We start from the raw sequence: 16,369 nt of genomic DNA on the forward strand, positions 1-16,369 counted from the left end.
GGGCTCTCTGGGGGACCCTGGGACCACCCCGCAGTCCCGTTCTAGCTCCCGGCACCAGGATGACCACTGATGTTCACATGCTACTCATTGACTTTGAGGGGAGGGAACCAGGCCCTGCAGGCTGTGTTTTCTCCCCGCCCCCTGCTCCCTGCAGTCCTGGATATAGGTGTGTCGGATTGAAGACATACTTGTCTTTAACATCTTGATGGCGTGGACTGCCACTGTGCCACCTCCCATGCTTACTCTTGATGCCCCTGTACTTCCCCCCTCTGTAGCAGATGTCCCTTGAGGGCGCGTTTCTGAGAACAACCAGGTCCAAGAAGAAAAAGCAGACTCTACCCCATAGTGCTTGTTAGCCTCTTGGGCCACGTGGCTTGGCCCACATTCGGGCAGGTATGTCTGTTGTTCCTGCCAGGTGAGTCAGTGGAGATGGAACATTCATTTATTGGGGCAAATGTGCCATATTAGAGTTGTTCTGGAAAGTCCAGCATGCAGTGTCCCTCCCCCTTACCACCCGGGTCCCCACCCTGGGGGCAGCAGGGGAGGGGAAGTGCTGATGAAGGCAGGGGAGAGGGAGACTTCACAGGGCGATCTGGAGCTCCTAGATGTACCACTAAGGGAGGGGAAGAGGACCTGGGGGCAGACGGAGCAGCAAAGCAGAGAAGCACAGACAGGCATTCTCCAGAGGCTTGGTTTTATTGTGTGGTTCTTTTTTTCCTCAATGAGATACCGGAAGCTGTGGTGCACTATACACAGTCACAGGACAGGACACTGCTGCCAGGGTGGGGCAGGGAGCTGGGGGTTGGGAACAGCCTTCTATCAAGGCATGTCTCTCTCCAAGGGCTGCCTCAGATTCCCCCACCCCAAACCTCCCAGAACCCCAAGAAGCCTGACCTGTAGAGCAGAGGACTGTCGGAAGGCTCAGCCTCCAGCCACTGGGGTCTGGCACTGACCAGGGAGGGAAAGAAGAGCCTCCCGAACACTCGGGCCACACACTCCTCTGCTCAGGGACTCCACCTGGCCTGGCTTCCTGCCTCTAGGTCAGAATTCTGGAAGCTCTTAGGAGCTTGGGACTGGTTGGGAGGAGGCTGGTCCTCTGCCACCCGCTCAGCTGCTGGCTGAGGTAGTGAGGGACAGTAGGCTCTTAATTGTAGTTTCATCAGGTACAGAGGAATGCTGGACCCTCTCTTCTTCCTATCTGCAGCCCTCCTTCAGCACCACTCCCAGGCAGATTCTGCTCTGTCACCTGGCCATGCCAGGCCCACAATCCCAGGGGACCTCTGCAGTGGTAAAAAGACAGCTTCTTGCTGTGGCAGAGAATGCTCCCGGAGATGTTCAGTTCTGTCCTCTTGTGATGGGCCACAAACGCTTGGCAGTGCCCTCACATCCGGGGTCTTTGGGCACCATCCCCACCTGCTGAGGGATGTACTAGGCCCAGATGCACCTCCTCCTTCTTCTTCTCCAGGTTTCTCCCAGGCCCTTGGTCCTGGTGGGCAAGGATGACCCCCCTCCTTCGTCCCCCTGGGACCCTCTATCCTTCTACCTCTTCCATTCCCTCACTCTCCATCACGTCCCCAACCCTGGCTTCCCTTTTCACAAACTCCCAAAGAAAAGGAAGGATAAACCAGATAGAAGCAGCTCTGGAACAAAGAGTACAAAAAAAAAAAAAAGACAGCCAGTGGCGTGCGGAGAGGGAGTGAGATGGTGGGGGGTGGCAGAGGGCTGGGGCGGTGATGCATGCGGCGCTGGGATTCCTTATGGGGGGGTCCCCATTGTTCCTCGAGCTGTGTGAGCGACTTGGGGGGGAGGGGGTCAGCCAACGCAGAGAAGTAGGGTCTCTGGCCCGGGCCATGTGGCTTCCTGCCCAAGCAGTCACAGGGAGATGAAGTCCATGGCCTGTAGGAGAGGCAGGGAGAGCAGGAGCAGCAGCAGCCACGAGGTGTTCTGGGCCAGCAGGCTGATGCCCTCACACTTGACCAGTTTGTCTGTGGAAAGAGAATGGAGGGGAAGAGCAGGGCAGGAGTGAAGAGGGCCCAGGATTCACGCAGCCACAGGCCCTGAGCTGGGGCACATTCCCTTGGGCAGACTGGTGCCATGTTGGCTTAGCTGGAACCAGGGCCAGTCTGCTCTAGTAGAACCAACTATCTTTCTCATTTGCAGCTTTCTGAGTCTTGAACAAATGTCATATCAAATCTTTTATCAAAAGATTCTATAGAAAACTTTGGGTGAGGTAGCTAGTGTCTTCCCTGTTTTCTAGGGTGGGGGGTATGGAGGAGGACAGGGGGTGGGGGGCAAGTGATTTGCCCAGTCATGGTAGAAGTGTCTGTGACAGCATTCCGCCTGTCTCACTGTCCCCTTAGCCTTTCCCTTCATACACAAAGCAGGCAGTGGTTCCCCAGGGCACCAGGCAGTAGCTGCGGGGAGGAGGAGAGAGGTTCTGGGCCCCGCTCTTCTCTAGTCTGGCTAAGGGGGACTGCCTGCTGTCCTAGCCAGCCCTCTCTCCTCTAGCCTCTTCTCCCAGCTCACTTGGCTTGTTGGGAGCTTGCCTCACCTCTGAGCACAGAAACATTCTTGCTGGAGGTGATGGGGGGCTGGCCAGAGAGCCGGAGTTCACAGGTGTACGTTCCCTCGTCCTTGGTGGTGAAGCTGGATAAGTAGAGGACCTTGATGTTGTACTTGCTGGTGAAGTTGGTTCGGGAGCGATATGAGTGCTCAGGCACCCCCATAGTGCCATAGAGCACGTGCTTCTTTTTCTCCCGGGTCAGGCTGAACTCATACTGGATGGGCGAGGTGGTAGAGTTCTCATGGCGGCAGTCCAGACGAAGGCTCTGGTCCACCAGGCACGCTGTCAGGCTGGTCACTTTCTGCCCACGGGCTACCTGCAAGACTGGCACCAGCAGTGCCCACTCCCAAGTTGGGGGGGCCTGGAGAGCAGGGGACCTCCCACCCACAGTAACTGGAGAGAGTGGCCTGGCCAGGGAGGGCACAAGTGTCTGCTTTTTGGGTACCTCTCCCCACTCCAGAGGTCCCTGGGGGCCACTTCCACTTCCCTGATGCAGACCCAGCCTCCTTCCCTCATGTTTTTTAGTCCTGGTGTCCCAGGGGGCAGGAGATCTTGGGGAGTTGATGTAGCCTCCCGGTTCCCATTTGGAGATCCCAGCTCAGTATGGGGCAAACTCAGTGAACTGTTTTTCCAAAAACTGCTTCAGGCAGCCCGAAGAGCAACTAGGTTACTCAGCAGATTTAGGGATGAAAAAGAGCCCTCTCTCTCTGTCATCTCCCGCTCCGAGGTTGAGAGGGAAGAAGCTAGCTTCTCTGAAGGGAAGGAAGCCAAGGTACTTGGAATCCCAGCCCTGCCCCTTGCCCAGTACCTGTCAGCAGAAGAGCGAAGCCAATGGTGGGGTTCATGGTGCCGGGAGCTCAGTCCTTGATCTGAGGGTGCAACAGGATGGGGGTCAGCCAGGAGATGGAGCAGGTGGTCCCACATTTACTGCTAGGGCTGGGGGGGGGGTGGCTCAGGGACACATGCTGTGATGGCCGAGCCAGGCAGGCAAGCTTCTCTGTGTACTTCTCCCCTCCCACTTCTGAGTGACTGTGACACTGCCACTTGGTGCCTCCCTGCTCTGGGAAAGTAAGGGGAGGGAGGACACACCTTGTGATGGTGTCTCTGTGTGGAAAACCTGGAGTAAAGGGACTTTGACCATTTCCTTTTTCCTTCAGGAAGGCAGAGACATCCTATATCCTAATTGTGGCAAAGTGGAGCTAACACAACATTTACTCTCTTAAACTTTTTTAAAAAGATTTATTTGAGAGAAAGAGTGAGAAAAAGCACATGTGCAAGGGAGAGGGGAGGAGCAGAGTGGGAGAAAGAATCTCCAGCAGATCTGTGTCCCTGCGTGGTGGGACCCGGGGCTTGATCTCAGGACCCTGAGATCCTGACCTGAGGTTAAACCAAGAGTCAGTTGCTTAACTGACTGTGCCACCCAGGCGCCTCTGTCTTAATCATTTTTAAGTGTACAGTTCAGTGGTGTTATTAGGTTCCCTCACAATGTTGTGCAGGCAATCTCCAGAACTCCTTTTATCTTGCAACACTAAAACCCTACCCATTACACAAAAACTTCCCATTTGGGGATTTTCTGTTTCATTCTTTTCTTTTCTTTTTTTTTAAAGATTTTATTTATTTATTTGACACAGAGAGAGAGAGAGACAGCACAAGTAGGCAGAGAGGCAGGGGAAGTGGGCTCCCCACGGAGTGGAGAGCCTGACGCGGGGCTCGAACCCAGGACCCTGAGATCATGACCTGAGCTGAGGGCAGAGGCTTAACCCACTGAGCCACCCAGGCGCCCCAACTTTTCTATTTCTTTTTTAGAAGAAAAATCCCCAATACCCTAACAGTTCCTGCTGTATAATAGATTCTCAAAAGATCCTGAATGAATGAATGAATGATCACAGGGTTGTGATGGGGATTAAGAAAAATGGTCAATGTCTGCCACTAGGACTGCTCCCTAGTGAGTGGCCTGTAAATGTTAAGTCCCTTCCTCTAGAAATTTTTCAGACTGTGTGGCTAAGGTGCTTCCAGATGGGCCAGTAGTTGACCTACAGCTAAGGGCCTTGCGACAGTGCTCTCTGATTGCATATGTTCTCTGATTGCATAGGAACCAAGATGTTTGCAGATGTCTAGCTCTCTGGACAGGCCTCTTGGGCCTGCCGTTTTCCAGTCTGGCTTCAATACACTCCCTGCTTAAGCTCTGTTCCCTGCCTTTTTTTCAAAGCCTAGTCGGGACCAACATCCTGGTGTCCCGGAGCAGGTAGCCTGGCCTGTCAGCACTGATGCTTACGAGGGAGAGAGGCCGCGCAGGAAGGGCTTGCGCGTGGGAGGGCGCACAGGGCCCTGCCCAGATGCGTGCGCCCAGGTGCGCAGCTGGCTGCCTCCAAGGCCCCCCAGGCACTCCAGAGCTGGGCGAGGCTGGGGCCCCAGCAGTACCAGGGGGCGGCAGTTGGCACCTGCTCAGAAATATAACCAAGGCGGCCCCAGGGGTGCTGTTAGGGAAAGAGGGGGTCGGCATCTGGCTTTGATTCACAAACACTGACTTATGGAGGAGGGGTGCGAGCTTGAGATCTAGGAGGGAAAAGGGGAAGCCTTGGCTAGGACGGGGATGAAATGGGGCTGGGGCTGGAAGCCCCAGGATGGAGACCCAACGGCACAGTTAACGGTAGGGGAGGCACAGATGTTTTCATTTCCTGTGCCTGGTGGCCCCACAGCCCAGAACCCAGACAAGTTCTGCACTCCCTCCTTCTCCAGCCCCCGTTCGACTAGCCCCACCCTCATTCTATTTCCGTATTCCACCCGTCTCCTCTCCCAATTGAGGTCCCCCTTCCCCCTCTCATCCTTTCCCAGTTCTCCCTTCCCCCAACAGCCCGCCTTCCAGTCCCCGCCCGCGGCACTGCGGTTTCCCTGCCCTTTGCCCCGCACCCAGCCCACCGCGAGGTTGCAGGGCAGAGATTTCCCCCTAGTTCTCGGTCATCCGTTCTGTCCCGAAATCTCACCGCCCCCACCCCATGCCTTTGCGAGCTAGGTTTGGGGACATCTGCGTGGAGAGCAGAACCCAAGGCTGTCCTTGGCGCCCTGCATCCCGGTTCCCGGGCGCGCCTTCCGCGAAACGCGGGGTGCGGCACAGCCCCTGGTCTGCCGCAATTGCGTCCTGCTCCCCTCTACCTGGGAAGCAGACCCCTACCCAAGCACCGGGAGTCTCCTTGCCAGGGCACCCCCGAACCTTTTCTCGAAGCCTCGCGTTGGGAGGACTTGCCTGGGCACTTGGGGCCTCTCCCAGCGTCCCAGGTCCCGCCCTGGCTCCCGCTCCCACCTGGGCTCCAGGCCTCCTCTGCTGCTGCAGGCTCCCCCCGGATGCGCCGCCGCCTCCAGTTGCAGCAGCCTGCCGGCGCCCGCAGTGTTCACCGGGGGTTGGGAATGGAGGTGGGCCCAGGGACCGGCCAATCAGAGACTGGGGAAGGGGGATGGGAGGGGGGATGGGAGGCGAGGAAGAGAGGCTGAAAGAGGCGGCAGCGGTCCGGTATAGATATAGGAGAGTGGTGGTCTGCCGCAGAAGGGGGACCTCATCCTCTGGCTGGCAAGCCAGTCCCGGGATAGGATGGCTTAGGGCCCGGGGGGATCAGGGTGGGGCAATTCTGGGAACGCTAGCTGCCTTCCAGAACCCCGAAATGATTGCTCCTCTTTTTAGGCTTTAACCCTTTCTTCTGAATTAGGCTTCTGAAGCCTATGGGAAAACCAAGGGGCTGGAAACCCGCCCGTTAGGTCAGTGCCCACGCCTCCCCCCTCCCCCTTTTCAGTGGGAGCCCACCTCCCTGGAGTCAAGAGTGAGAAGTTTTGGAGTTGGAATATTCCAGGCTTTCTCCAAAGGAAGATGGTGGGGTGTTTTTCCACATTGGAACAGTTCTTCAGAGGGAAGGCAGGCACTGCATCCCACCTTCCCTGGTCCTGAGCCCTGCCGCACTCCTCATCCATCCCAGGACATCCGGACCTTCTGGGGCTTTCTGCTCTGGGGCTGGCACCTCCTGGAGCAGAGCTAGAAGGTTCTATCTGGTTTCATATACTCCTCCTGACACTCCCATCCCTGCCCCACCTCCTCCCTGGTCCCTGAGTTGTGTCTGCTTGTTTGGTCTCCAGACAAGAGGAGGAGTACTGGTTTGGTTGTTTTGTTTTGTTTTGTTTTTTACACCAAGCATTGTGCTGGGCACAGTATATTCATGGCTGTGTTGACCCCCCAGCAATATGCTGGGTTCATCTCATCCCACTTCCCATCCTGTTTCTCAGCTAGTAAGTGGGAGAGTTGGCCAGCCAACCTGGGGTGTGGAACCCAGTGTCCTCAGTGCTGGCCCACTCCACCACTACATCCCAGCCCAGTGGGAGGCGACATTGTGGAACTGTGGGAAAGGGGAGGAGACAGGAGCATCTAGAAAGAACAGAGGAAACCAGGCTCTTAATCCCGTTGGGCACCCTCCCCTAGCCCTATCACTTCAATTTCAAGTCACCAGAAGCCCCTGGATCTTTTTTCTTTTTTCTTTCTTTTTTTTTTTTTAATGGCCAGTGCCAGTGACTTGTCTCCCCACCCACAGGTGAGGTGATTTTTTTTTTTTTTTTTTTTGAAGGAAGGTTTATTTGCTTGATTTGCATCCTCATGGCCTCTTTGCGGATTCTGGCTGGGGCATCCTGTGGGCTGGCCCTGCTTCCCTGCCATCTGCCTGCCCGTTCTCCTATTTCTTCACAGAAGTCAGCCCTGGCACCTTAACCGCAGTTTCCATTACTGCAGTGCTACTGTTGGAAGTCATCCCTGGGCTGGCAAGTGGGAGACTCTCTTCCCTCTCCCTCCCTGGGAGGTTAGGTGGCCTCCCGGCTCTCCGAGGGATGGGACTTTCTAACTGGAATGAGCTTCGAGGATGGTCCAGTCTAGGGGCCATTCACCAGGATAAACAACAGATGCTCTGGGGGCTGGGGTGGGGGTGGGGATTTATAAAATAGTAGTTGTCCCTGCCCACCTGGGATCTCCTTAGCCTAGCAGTACACTGCCTGTGTCTGCACTTTTCACAAGCTCCCCAGGGTCTGGGGAGTGCAGAATGCTGATCTAGTAAGACCATCCCTCTTCATAGACCAGGTCACCTGGCTTCTTATTTTCTGCTTGGTGATTTTTAAGGCCCTAGATGTCGTGGCTCCTGGCTGTCAGCCTTTACCACCAACTCATCTTGCCCATTCTTCTTCCTGCTACATTCTGGAAACGTTGGCGGCCTCCCTGTCACTGCACACATGTGGTCTCCTGGCTAACAGCTTTCTAGTTCTCAGTCTGGAGGTTTTTCCTATCAGAGCACAGTTGCTTTAGGCTGGGGCCTAACCCTCTTCTCTCTCTCTCTCTCTCTCACACACACACACATAACATAGGCACAGGCACATGTATGGATGGGACTGGAGACAGTTCTTTTTTTTGGCAGAACATGGGGATACCCAGAGGCATCTTATCTTACAGAAGATATCTGAGCTCTGTCTGTACATGACCCTGGTTGCTGTTTCCCGCTCTGTGGTGGAGTCTCTGAGTGTTGTTGGATGGGAGCTGTGCTATTTTTTTTTTTTAAGATTTTATTTATTTATTTGACAGACAGAGATTACAAATAGGCAGAGAAGCAGGCAGAGAGAGGAAGGGAAGCAGGCTCCCCACTGAGCAGAGAGCCTGAAGTGGGGCCTGATCCCAGGATGCTGGGATCATGACCTGAGCCGAAAGCAGAGGCTTTAACCCACTGAGCCACCCAGGCGCCCCGGAGCTGTGCTATTTTGATAAGGTTATGAGGGCCTGGCCTACTTTCTGGGTCCCCAAGCACTTTAGTTCAGGAAGGGGAGGGGAGTGTGGACTCTCATTTTTCTGTCTACTAAAGCAAGATCTCTGGCTGGTTGGAGTTAATATTTCGAATGAGATAATCTGGGGGCAGGGGTAGAACACAGGTTGGAGAAGGGGATGGAATTTTAACATCTCCCTTTTGCTAATGGTACGGGATCAGGGTGCTGACAGTAGGAAGGGTTTCGGGGAATCCACCCAAAGCAAGATTTCCTGACAGCCTGTGGCTGTTCTGTTGGTTCCTTAGAGCTAACTCTCCCATTATCTCCAGTTGCCCCAGCTAAGGACCATGGGGTAAAAACTCTAAAAATTCATATTCCTTTAGGGTAATCAAAGGACAACCAGCCATTCACTTCTTACTCACCAGTTTCATCAGATTGGCTTTATAGAATCCCAGAGAAGACAGAAGCCATCCCATCATTTTACAGCTGGAGACTTAGGTTCAAGAGAGGAAGGATTTGTCAAAGGACTGACAAATACTTTGAAACATTTCCAGGGCTGGCTGTATCCTAGATGTTCTGACTCCTCATACAGTGCTCTCTACTGCTCCCTTCCGACTTCTACTAAACTGATTTCACTGGTCCATGTTGAATAAGAAAAGCAAGGACAGTGTGGGGTACTCTAAACATAGCTGTGAGGTTGCCCCCTTGTTCTGATCACCTCCTCTTCACTTAATAAGGGAGTGATTGTTTTACCCCTGGGTTTTGGAGATGGCTGAACACACGATCCCTGACACCAGAAAGATGAGATGGATGATAGCTTATTAGTCACGTATGCTCACAGCCCAGAGGACACCACACATAGAGGTTGCACAGGAGTGGAGTGAACAGCCAGGAGCTATGGGAGGCAGACTTCGTTATTTAATATTGGCTTGCTGAATAATTCTGTGGGCTGGCATGGAAGTGAAGCCCACTACTCAGAGATAGTCGGGAATTGTGCCTCGTCTCCATGATAAGGAGGTTTGATTGGCTTGGGGAACTTATTAGCAGAAACTAAGTTGGAAGGAGGACTTGTGGTTAGGTTGTTGAGGTGCTTCAGATTTTTTGTGTTGAGAGCACATACTGTTGAATCCTAATTTGGGGCTAATTGAGTTCTTATGCCACCTTCCCTTCCTTGGGAAGACCTATGTTTTCATGCTAAGGTTGTACCTCTCTGCTTCTTTGTAGCAGCGGTGGTAGAAGGCATGCGTGTTTTTAATGTCCAAAGGCAAAAAAAAAAAAAAAAAAAAGAAAAGAAAAGAAAAGAAAAAAGTAAGGTGGTAACTTCCTGTTGACCTGCAGATTTCTTCAGAAACATGACTAGTCTATGAAATTCAAAAATCTTGGAATCATGGCCTCTATACTCTGCTGCTTCTCCTAATCTCTAGTTGAGGTCAACTCCCCAAGTGAGGTCACTTTCTGAAGAAGTGCTTGTTTGGTTGGAGAGTGTGACAAAAAATAAAAGTTATCTCTTAGAACACAGGGCAGAGGGCAAGGGGACAGAGCACCAATGGAAATATAATACTTGATGTTTTATTTATTTATTTATTTAAAAGAATTGATTGACTGATTGATTGATTGATTGAAGGAGAGGTAGAGAAACATGGAGTTCATTCCCAGGACCCTGAGATCTTGACCTGAGCCAAAATCAAGAGTCAGAAGCTCAATTGACTGAGCCATCCAGGCACCCCTCAACATTTATTTCAAAAACCTTATTCATGGGTGTATAATTAAATAATTAAAAGACATTATTGTTCTAGGTGCAGTGTTCTAGGCATAGGGCTAGATCCTGGAATTACAAAGATCAACAGAGTAACATCTCTATCTTCAAAGTTTTGTCCAATGGTGGAGACAGAAATGGTGTAGAGATGGTTAGAGAGCAGTAAGGTAAGGACGATGGTAGGATGTGTAGAGAGCATTGTGGGACCGCAAACAAGGGGCAAGTGATGACCCAGTCTGTCAGAGAGGCTTTCTTGGAGGAGGTGAGCTATGAATTGAGTCTTTCAAGATGAACGAGAGTTGCCCAGGTATGGTAGATTATTACGTTAATGGTCTCCAATGAAGCATGCATCCTGGTACCCATGCCCTTTGTGTGATTCCCTTCCACATTTATTGTGGGCTTGGCCATATAAACTGAGGTGCCTCTGTTTAGATCAACCACCACTTGGGATCAACTAGCTCCCAACTGACTACCACAAGAGTGATCACAAAAGCATGTGTAATCCCAACTGATGCCACATAGAACAGAACTAAAGCATCCCAGGTAAGCCTCCTAAGGTGAATATTCTAAAACCTGGATACAAATTCTTTGATGCTGCTTCATCAAGAAGTTAGTCTGTATTCCCTTATGAATCTCAATGGGGATGTAACTGCTTCAGTCAATGGACTATGGCAGAAATGATGTTAAAAGACTTTTGATTATTTATTTTTTAAAAAGATTTTATTTATTTGAGAGAGAGAGAGAGTACAAGCTGAGGGGAGGAGAGGGGCAGAGGGAAAGGGAGAAGCAGACTCCCTGCTGAGAAGGGAACCCAATATGGGGCTTGATCCCAGGACCCTGAAATCATGACCTGAGCTGAAGGCAGACACTTAACCAACTAAACCACCCAGGGACTCCAAGACTTTTGAATTTAGATCTTAAAAGACCATATAGGTTTTATTTTGTTTGCAGGAACGTTCCCTCTTATGGCCACCATATAAAGTGCCTGACTATCCTGAGGCCATGCTGTAAGGAAGCCCTAGTCACATGGAAAGACATTATGTAGGCAGTTTGGTAGATGGTCCCAGGAGAAGTTAGCCTTCAGAGTCATTTCAGCCCAGGCTCCAGATATGTAGATAAAGAAGCTTCTAGATTATCTCAGCACCAAAACTGTTTGAGTTGTCCACCTAGCTGCTCACATTTTAAAGCCAAGGCACCAGATGTGGTGGGACAGAGACAAATCTGTCCAGAGAATTGATGAGCTTAACAAAATGGAGGTTGTTTTAAGCTATTGTTTTAGGTGATTTGTTATGTAACCATAGGTTTCTGTCACATGAATTGATACTAAAAGCGTGGTGCTGTCTTAAAAGCCAGAGCATGTGGTATTTGGAACAGGATGGTGGGTGAAGGCTTGAATGACAGGCAGCAGAGTTCTGAGTGCCCTGGAAAGGGAGCTGGAAACTGCTTGGACCAAGGCTGATGAGTATTACATAGTGTCGAGGCCACCGGCAGAAAGTGTGCCTAATGAGTTTTTGGGTTTTGCTTGAGAGATGTAGAGGTGGGATGTTAAAAGTGCCATCTGGGTGCTTCTAGCTGGCATGTCAGGTATAATAACAGAGAGATGAGCTAAATAAGGATCTGTCCAGCTAGCTGGTTTGGGAAGGAAAACTAGTTCTCATTTCCAGTCTCTATAGCAGGCAGCAGATCCCCCAAGTTAGAACTGGTCTAAAGGTAAAGAAGAAACCATTGTAGAATTGTAGAATCAATTGTAGAATCTTTGTTAAGACCCCTAGAGGATTTAAGGTGGTGCCTAGTAGACCACCTCAGTTAACCAAAAGGGTTTCTAAGAATAGTAAAGTTGTTTTATAGCTGGAGTAGAATCTTCATGAAATTAACTATATATGTGGCTTTTGGAGCAAGAAGTGAAGCTAATAATACCCCTAGAAAACCCATAAAGTTTCAGAGTATTGTTTTGGAAAAGACTCTATTAGTTTGGGCTAAAAAGAACTGAAATAGTTAAAAAGTGAAAATAGGCTTCTGGACCCCCAGTTTTCTATGGGTAGTAAGGTGGCCAATATTCACAAGGGCCTTCTCTTATGGGCAGAACCAGGAGCCCAGTGGGTATAACTAGAAGTCACACAGAATTGGACGCTATTCAAGTAGAATGAGGGAGGGGTCCTGATAACAGAACCTGGCTGGATTTCAGAATTGCTTTGAATCAGTGATCTCTATATGCCTCCTATTTTTCTCCTTTTTAATAGCTCTCCTGTGCCTGTGTCTTGACTCTATGCTGGCACATGGAGGGCAGACATCTTGGCTTGTTAGTTCATAGGTCTTTGGATCAAAAGGAGCCACACACGAGGAGTTGTACCCCAGGAGGCTCAGTCACATCCAGACTTGCTGCACCTTGTGAGATCATGGACTTTGAGCCTGGTGTATGATTGGATACTATTTTGGGTGTTTTGGGAAGGATGACAAACCCTGCGTGTTAGGTAGGGGCAGAGGGCAGACTTGTAGATTGCTACGTTAATGGCCCCCCAATGAGTCACACCTTTAACAAACTGATTCTGGGCTTAGCTATATGACATGCTTTAGTCCTAGGCAGATGTGACCTCAGCAGATGTGACACAGGCAGAGACTTCATAAGCCCTTGCCCATCAGGACTTGGTTCTTGGAATCCAGTTGCCATGTGAGGAGTCCAGGCTAGCCACAGGAGAGAGACCTGAACTGAGATGCTCCAGCTGGGAGCCTCACCCAATGGCTAGACACCCTGTGAGCCCCTCTTGGAGCACCCAACCCCAGCGCACCTGTCAGCTGACCACAGTGCGTGGGTGAGCCCGCCAACTCTGTTTGGACCATATGTATGCACTGTTTCAGCTGATCTCTAAAAATTGCTGATTCACAGAATTGTGGTTGCCTTTAGTTAACTACTCTGAGTGGTTTGATACACAGCAATAGATAACAAATAAACCAGATGAAGGGAAGGAAGGACATTAAGACAGAGGAGATGGTATGAACAAAAACATAGAGACAAAGCAAAGTGGGTATGGGACAATGCAGGCAGTTTGGGGTTGTCTGAGGCAGTGAATGCTGAGAGGGGACACTGGAAAAATGGGAAAGAGCCTTCCGAGAAAGCTCTTGTCTGTTTGGGTATGGGTGATGGGGAGTCATCAGTGGTCTACAGGAACAGTGTGATATGGCCAGAGAGATGCATTCTTTAGAAGGATGACTCTGGGGTCAGAATAGGGGATGAAAAGAGGTCCATGTAGACCCTCTCCTGCCCAGGTGGATTTTTAACTCTTCTACTATGTCCAGAGTGTGGCTAGGGAGGAGGTAGAGGGCAGCTGCTGGGGAAGCAAGGTGGTATGATAGACACTGCCTTGAGGTCCGTGTCTGTGTCTGTCTTGTTTACTGCTGTATCTCTTTGTGCTAGAGCCCCAGCATGAAGATACCTCTCAATGTTATTTATTTATTTTTAACATGTAGTTGACATACATTTTTTTCAAAGGATTTACTTGAAGTCCAGTTAGGTAACATACAGTGTAGTATTAGTTTCAGGTGTATGACGTAGTGATCTGACAATTACATACACTGTGAAACACTCTGATAATTGTAGTTACTCTCTGTCATCATATAAAGGCATTACAATATTGTTGATTATATTCCCTGTGCTGTACTTTTCATCCCTGTGACTTATTTTTTTTTTAAAGATTTTATTTTATATTATTTATTTGACAGAGAGAGATCAAAAGTAGGCAGAGAAGCAGGCAGAGAGAGAGAGAGAGAAGCAGGCTCCCTGCTGAGCAGAGAGCCCGATGTGGGACTCGATCCCAGGACCCTGAGATCATGGCCTGAGCCGAAGGCAGCGGCCCAACCCACTGAGCCACCCAGGCGCCCCCTGTGACTTATTTTATAATTGGAAGTTTGTATCTCCTAATTCCCTTCACCTGTTTTGCCCATTTCCTTATCCCTCTCTCCTCTGGCAACTACCAGTTTGTTCTCTGTATTTATATCTGTTTCTGACTTTTTGTTTTGTTTTTTAGATTCCACATATAAATGAAATTCTATGGTATTTCTCCTTCTCTGTCTGACTTATTTCACCTAGCATACCATCCATGTTTCATTCTTTTTTTGTGGCTGAGTAATATTCCATTGTGTACATATACCACATCTTTATTCAATTATCTGTCAATGAACACATAGTTTGCTTCCATATCCTGCTTTCATAAAACTGCAATAAACATAGGGGTGCATATATCTTTTCAAGTTAGTGTTTCATTTTCTTTGGACAAATACTCAAAAGTGGAATTACTGGGTAATATGGTGGTTCTGTTTTTAATTTATATAGGAACCTCCATATGATTTTCCATAGTGGCTGCACCAATTTACATTCCTACCCATAGTGCATCAGAGTTCCCTTTTCTCCACATGCCTGCCAACGCTTATTATTTCTTGTCTTTTTGATACTAGCTATTCTGACTGGTGTGGGTAATCTCATAGAGGTTGTGATTTGCATTTCCCTGATGACTGGTAATATTGACTCTCTTTTTCATGTGTCTGTTGGTTGTGCTGTGTCTTCTTTGGAAAATTGTCTATTCAGGTTCTCTGGCCATTTTTTAAATAACATTGATTTGTTTTGTTTATTTTTGGAGGTGAGTTGTAGGAATTCTTTATATATTTCGGGTATTAACTCTTTATCAGATATATCATTTGAAAATATCTTCCCCCATTCAGTAGGTTGTCTTTTTGTTGATGGTTTTCCTCACTGTGCAAAAGCTTTTTAGTTTGAAGTAGTCCCAATTGTTTATTTCTGCTTTTATTGCCAATGCCTGAGGAGACAAAAAATATCGCTTATAGTGATGTATAAGAGGTTACTGCCTCTGTTCTCTTTTAGGATTTTTATGGCTTCAGATCTTACATTTGGGTCTGTAATCCATTTTGAGTTTATTTTTGTATATGGTTTGAGAAAATGGTTCAGTTTCATTCTTTTGCATGTAACTGTCTACTTTCCCCAACATCACTTACAAAGATTGTATTTTATCCATTGTATGTTCTCGCCTCTTTTGTCAAAGATTAATTGACAATATAAGTGCAGGATTATTTCTGGGCTGTCTATTCTGTTCCATTGATCTGTGTATCTATTTTTGAGCTGGTACAGTGCCTTTTTGTTTTCTATAGCTTTGTAGTAAAGTTTGAAATCTGAGATTATGAATTCTCCAACTTTGTTATTTTTTCTCAATGTTGGTTTGGCTATTGGGGTCTTTTGTGGTTCCATACAAATTTTAGGATTTTTTGTTCTAGTTCTGTAAGAAATACTGCTGGTTTTTTAATAGGGATTGCATTGCATGTCATCATTTTTCAGGGGCCATGCTAATCTTATCTGTATTGTCTCAGTTTTAGTACACATGCTGTTGCAGTGAGCACTAATAGGGATTGCACTGAATCTGTAGATTGGGTTGGATAGCATGAATATTTTAACAATATTCTTTCAGTTCATGAACATGGTATATCTTTCCATTTATTTGACTCATCTTTAATTTCTTTCATCAGTATCTTTTAGTTTTCAAAGTATAGCTATTTTACCACCTTTGTTAAATTTATTCCTAGGTATTTTATTCTTTGTGATGCAATTATAAATGGGGTGGTTTTCTTAATTTCTCTTCCTACTAGTTCTTTATTGGTGTGTAGAAACACAACAGCTTTCTGTATATTTGTTTTGTGTACAGAAACTTTGTTGAATTTATTAGTTCTAACAGATTACATGCGTGTGTGTGTGTGTGTGTGTGTGTGTGTGTGTGTGTAGGATTCAGGGTTTTCTCTATATAGGATCATGTCATCAGCAAATGGTGACAGTTTTACTTCTTCCTAACCAATTTGAATGTTTTTATTTCTTTTTCTCGTCTGATTGCTATGGGTAGGACTTCAGTACTGTATTGAATACAAGTGGTGAAAGTGGACATCCTTGTCTTGTTCTTGATCTTAGAGAAAAAGCTTTCAGCTTTTTACCATTGAGTATGGTGTTAGCTTTAAGTTTGTCATATGTGGCCTTTATTATGTTGAGGCATGTTCCCTCTATACCTATTATGTTAAGAGTTTTTGTCATGAATGGATGTTGAATTTTTTTCAAATGCTTTTTGTGTTTCTATTGAGATGATCATATGATTTTTACCTGTCATTTTGTTAATATGAAGTATCATCTTCATTGATGTTGTTATTGAACCATTCTTGAGTTCCTGGGTTAAATTCCTTGATTGTGGTGAATCATCCTTTTAATGTATTGTTGAATTCATTTT

The 16,369-nt window shown here is 48.2% G+C and overlaps 1 protein-coding gene and 1 pseudogene across 3 annotated transcripts; both read right to left on the bottom strand.

Annotated features, from left to right (window-relative positions):
• Positions 1-677: 677 nt before the first annotated feature.
• THY1 (Thy-1 cell surface antigen) lies at positions 678-5,991 on the bottom strand. 3 transcript variants are annotated; one of them, XM_032358016.1, is made up of 4 exons: positions 5,865-5,991; positions 3,372-3,432; positions 2,552-2,887; positions 678-1,985 (listed from the first exon to the last, which is right to left on the bottom strand). In XM_032358016.1, the coding sequence occupies exons 2-4, from the start codon at positions 3,406-3,408 to the stop codon at positions 1,873-1,875; spliced, it is 486 nt and encodes a 161-aa protein (XP_032213907.1). In that variant the 5' UTR covers positions 3,409-3,432; positions 5,865-5,991; the 3' UTR covers positions 678-1,872. The 3 variants fall into 3 exon arrangements, with proteins under 3 accessions (XP_032213907.1, XP_032213908.1, XP_032213909.1); XM_032358017.1 differs by having other exon boundaries at positions 5,808-5,952; XM_032358018.1 differs by having other exon boundaries at positions 5,775-5,952.
• A 9,410-nt stretch (positions 5,992-15,401) lies between these two features.
• On the bottom strand, positions 15,402-15,500 carry LOC116600447 (annotated as a pseudogene).
• Positions 15,501-16,369: the final 869 nt, after the last annotated feature.

The sequence above is a fragment of the Mustela erminea genome, chromosome 9 (assembly GCF_009829155.1).
Source record: "Mustela erminea isolate mMusErm1 chromosome 9, mMusErm1.Pri, whole genome shotgun sequence".
NCBI classification, from domain to species: domain Eukaryota; kingdom Metazoa; phylum Chordata; class Mammalia; order Carnivora; family Mustelidae; genus Mustela; species Mustela erminea.

Excerpts from the sequence above, each read along its gene's own strand:
- THY1 (XM_032358016.1), bottom strand. The coding sequence starts at position 3,408 with ATGAACCCCACCATTGGCTTCGCTCTTCTGCTGACAG. Across the intron at positions 2,888-3,371 it reads CTTCGCTCTTCTGCTGACAG|TCTTGCAGGTAGCCCGTGGG; the intron begins GTACTGGGCAAG and ends TGCTGGTGCCAG. Across the intron at positions 1,986-2,551 it reads GAATGTTTCTGTGCTCAGAG|ACAAACTGGTCAAGTGTGAG; the intron begins GTGAGGCAAGCT and ends CTCTTTCCACAG.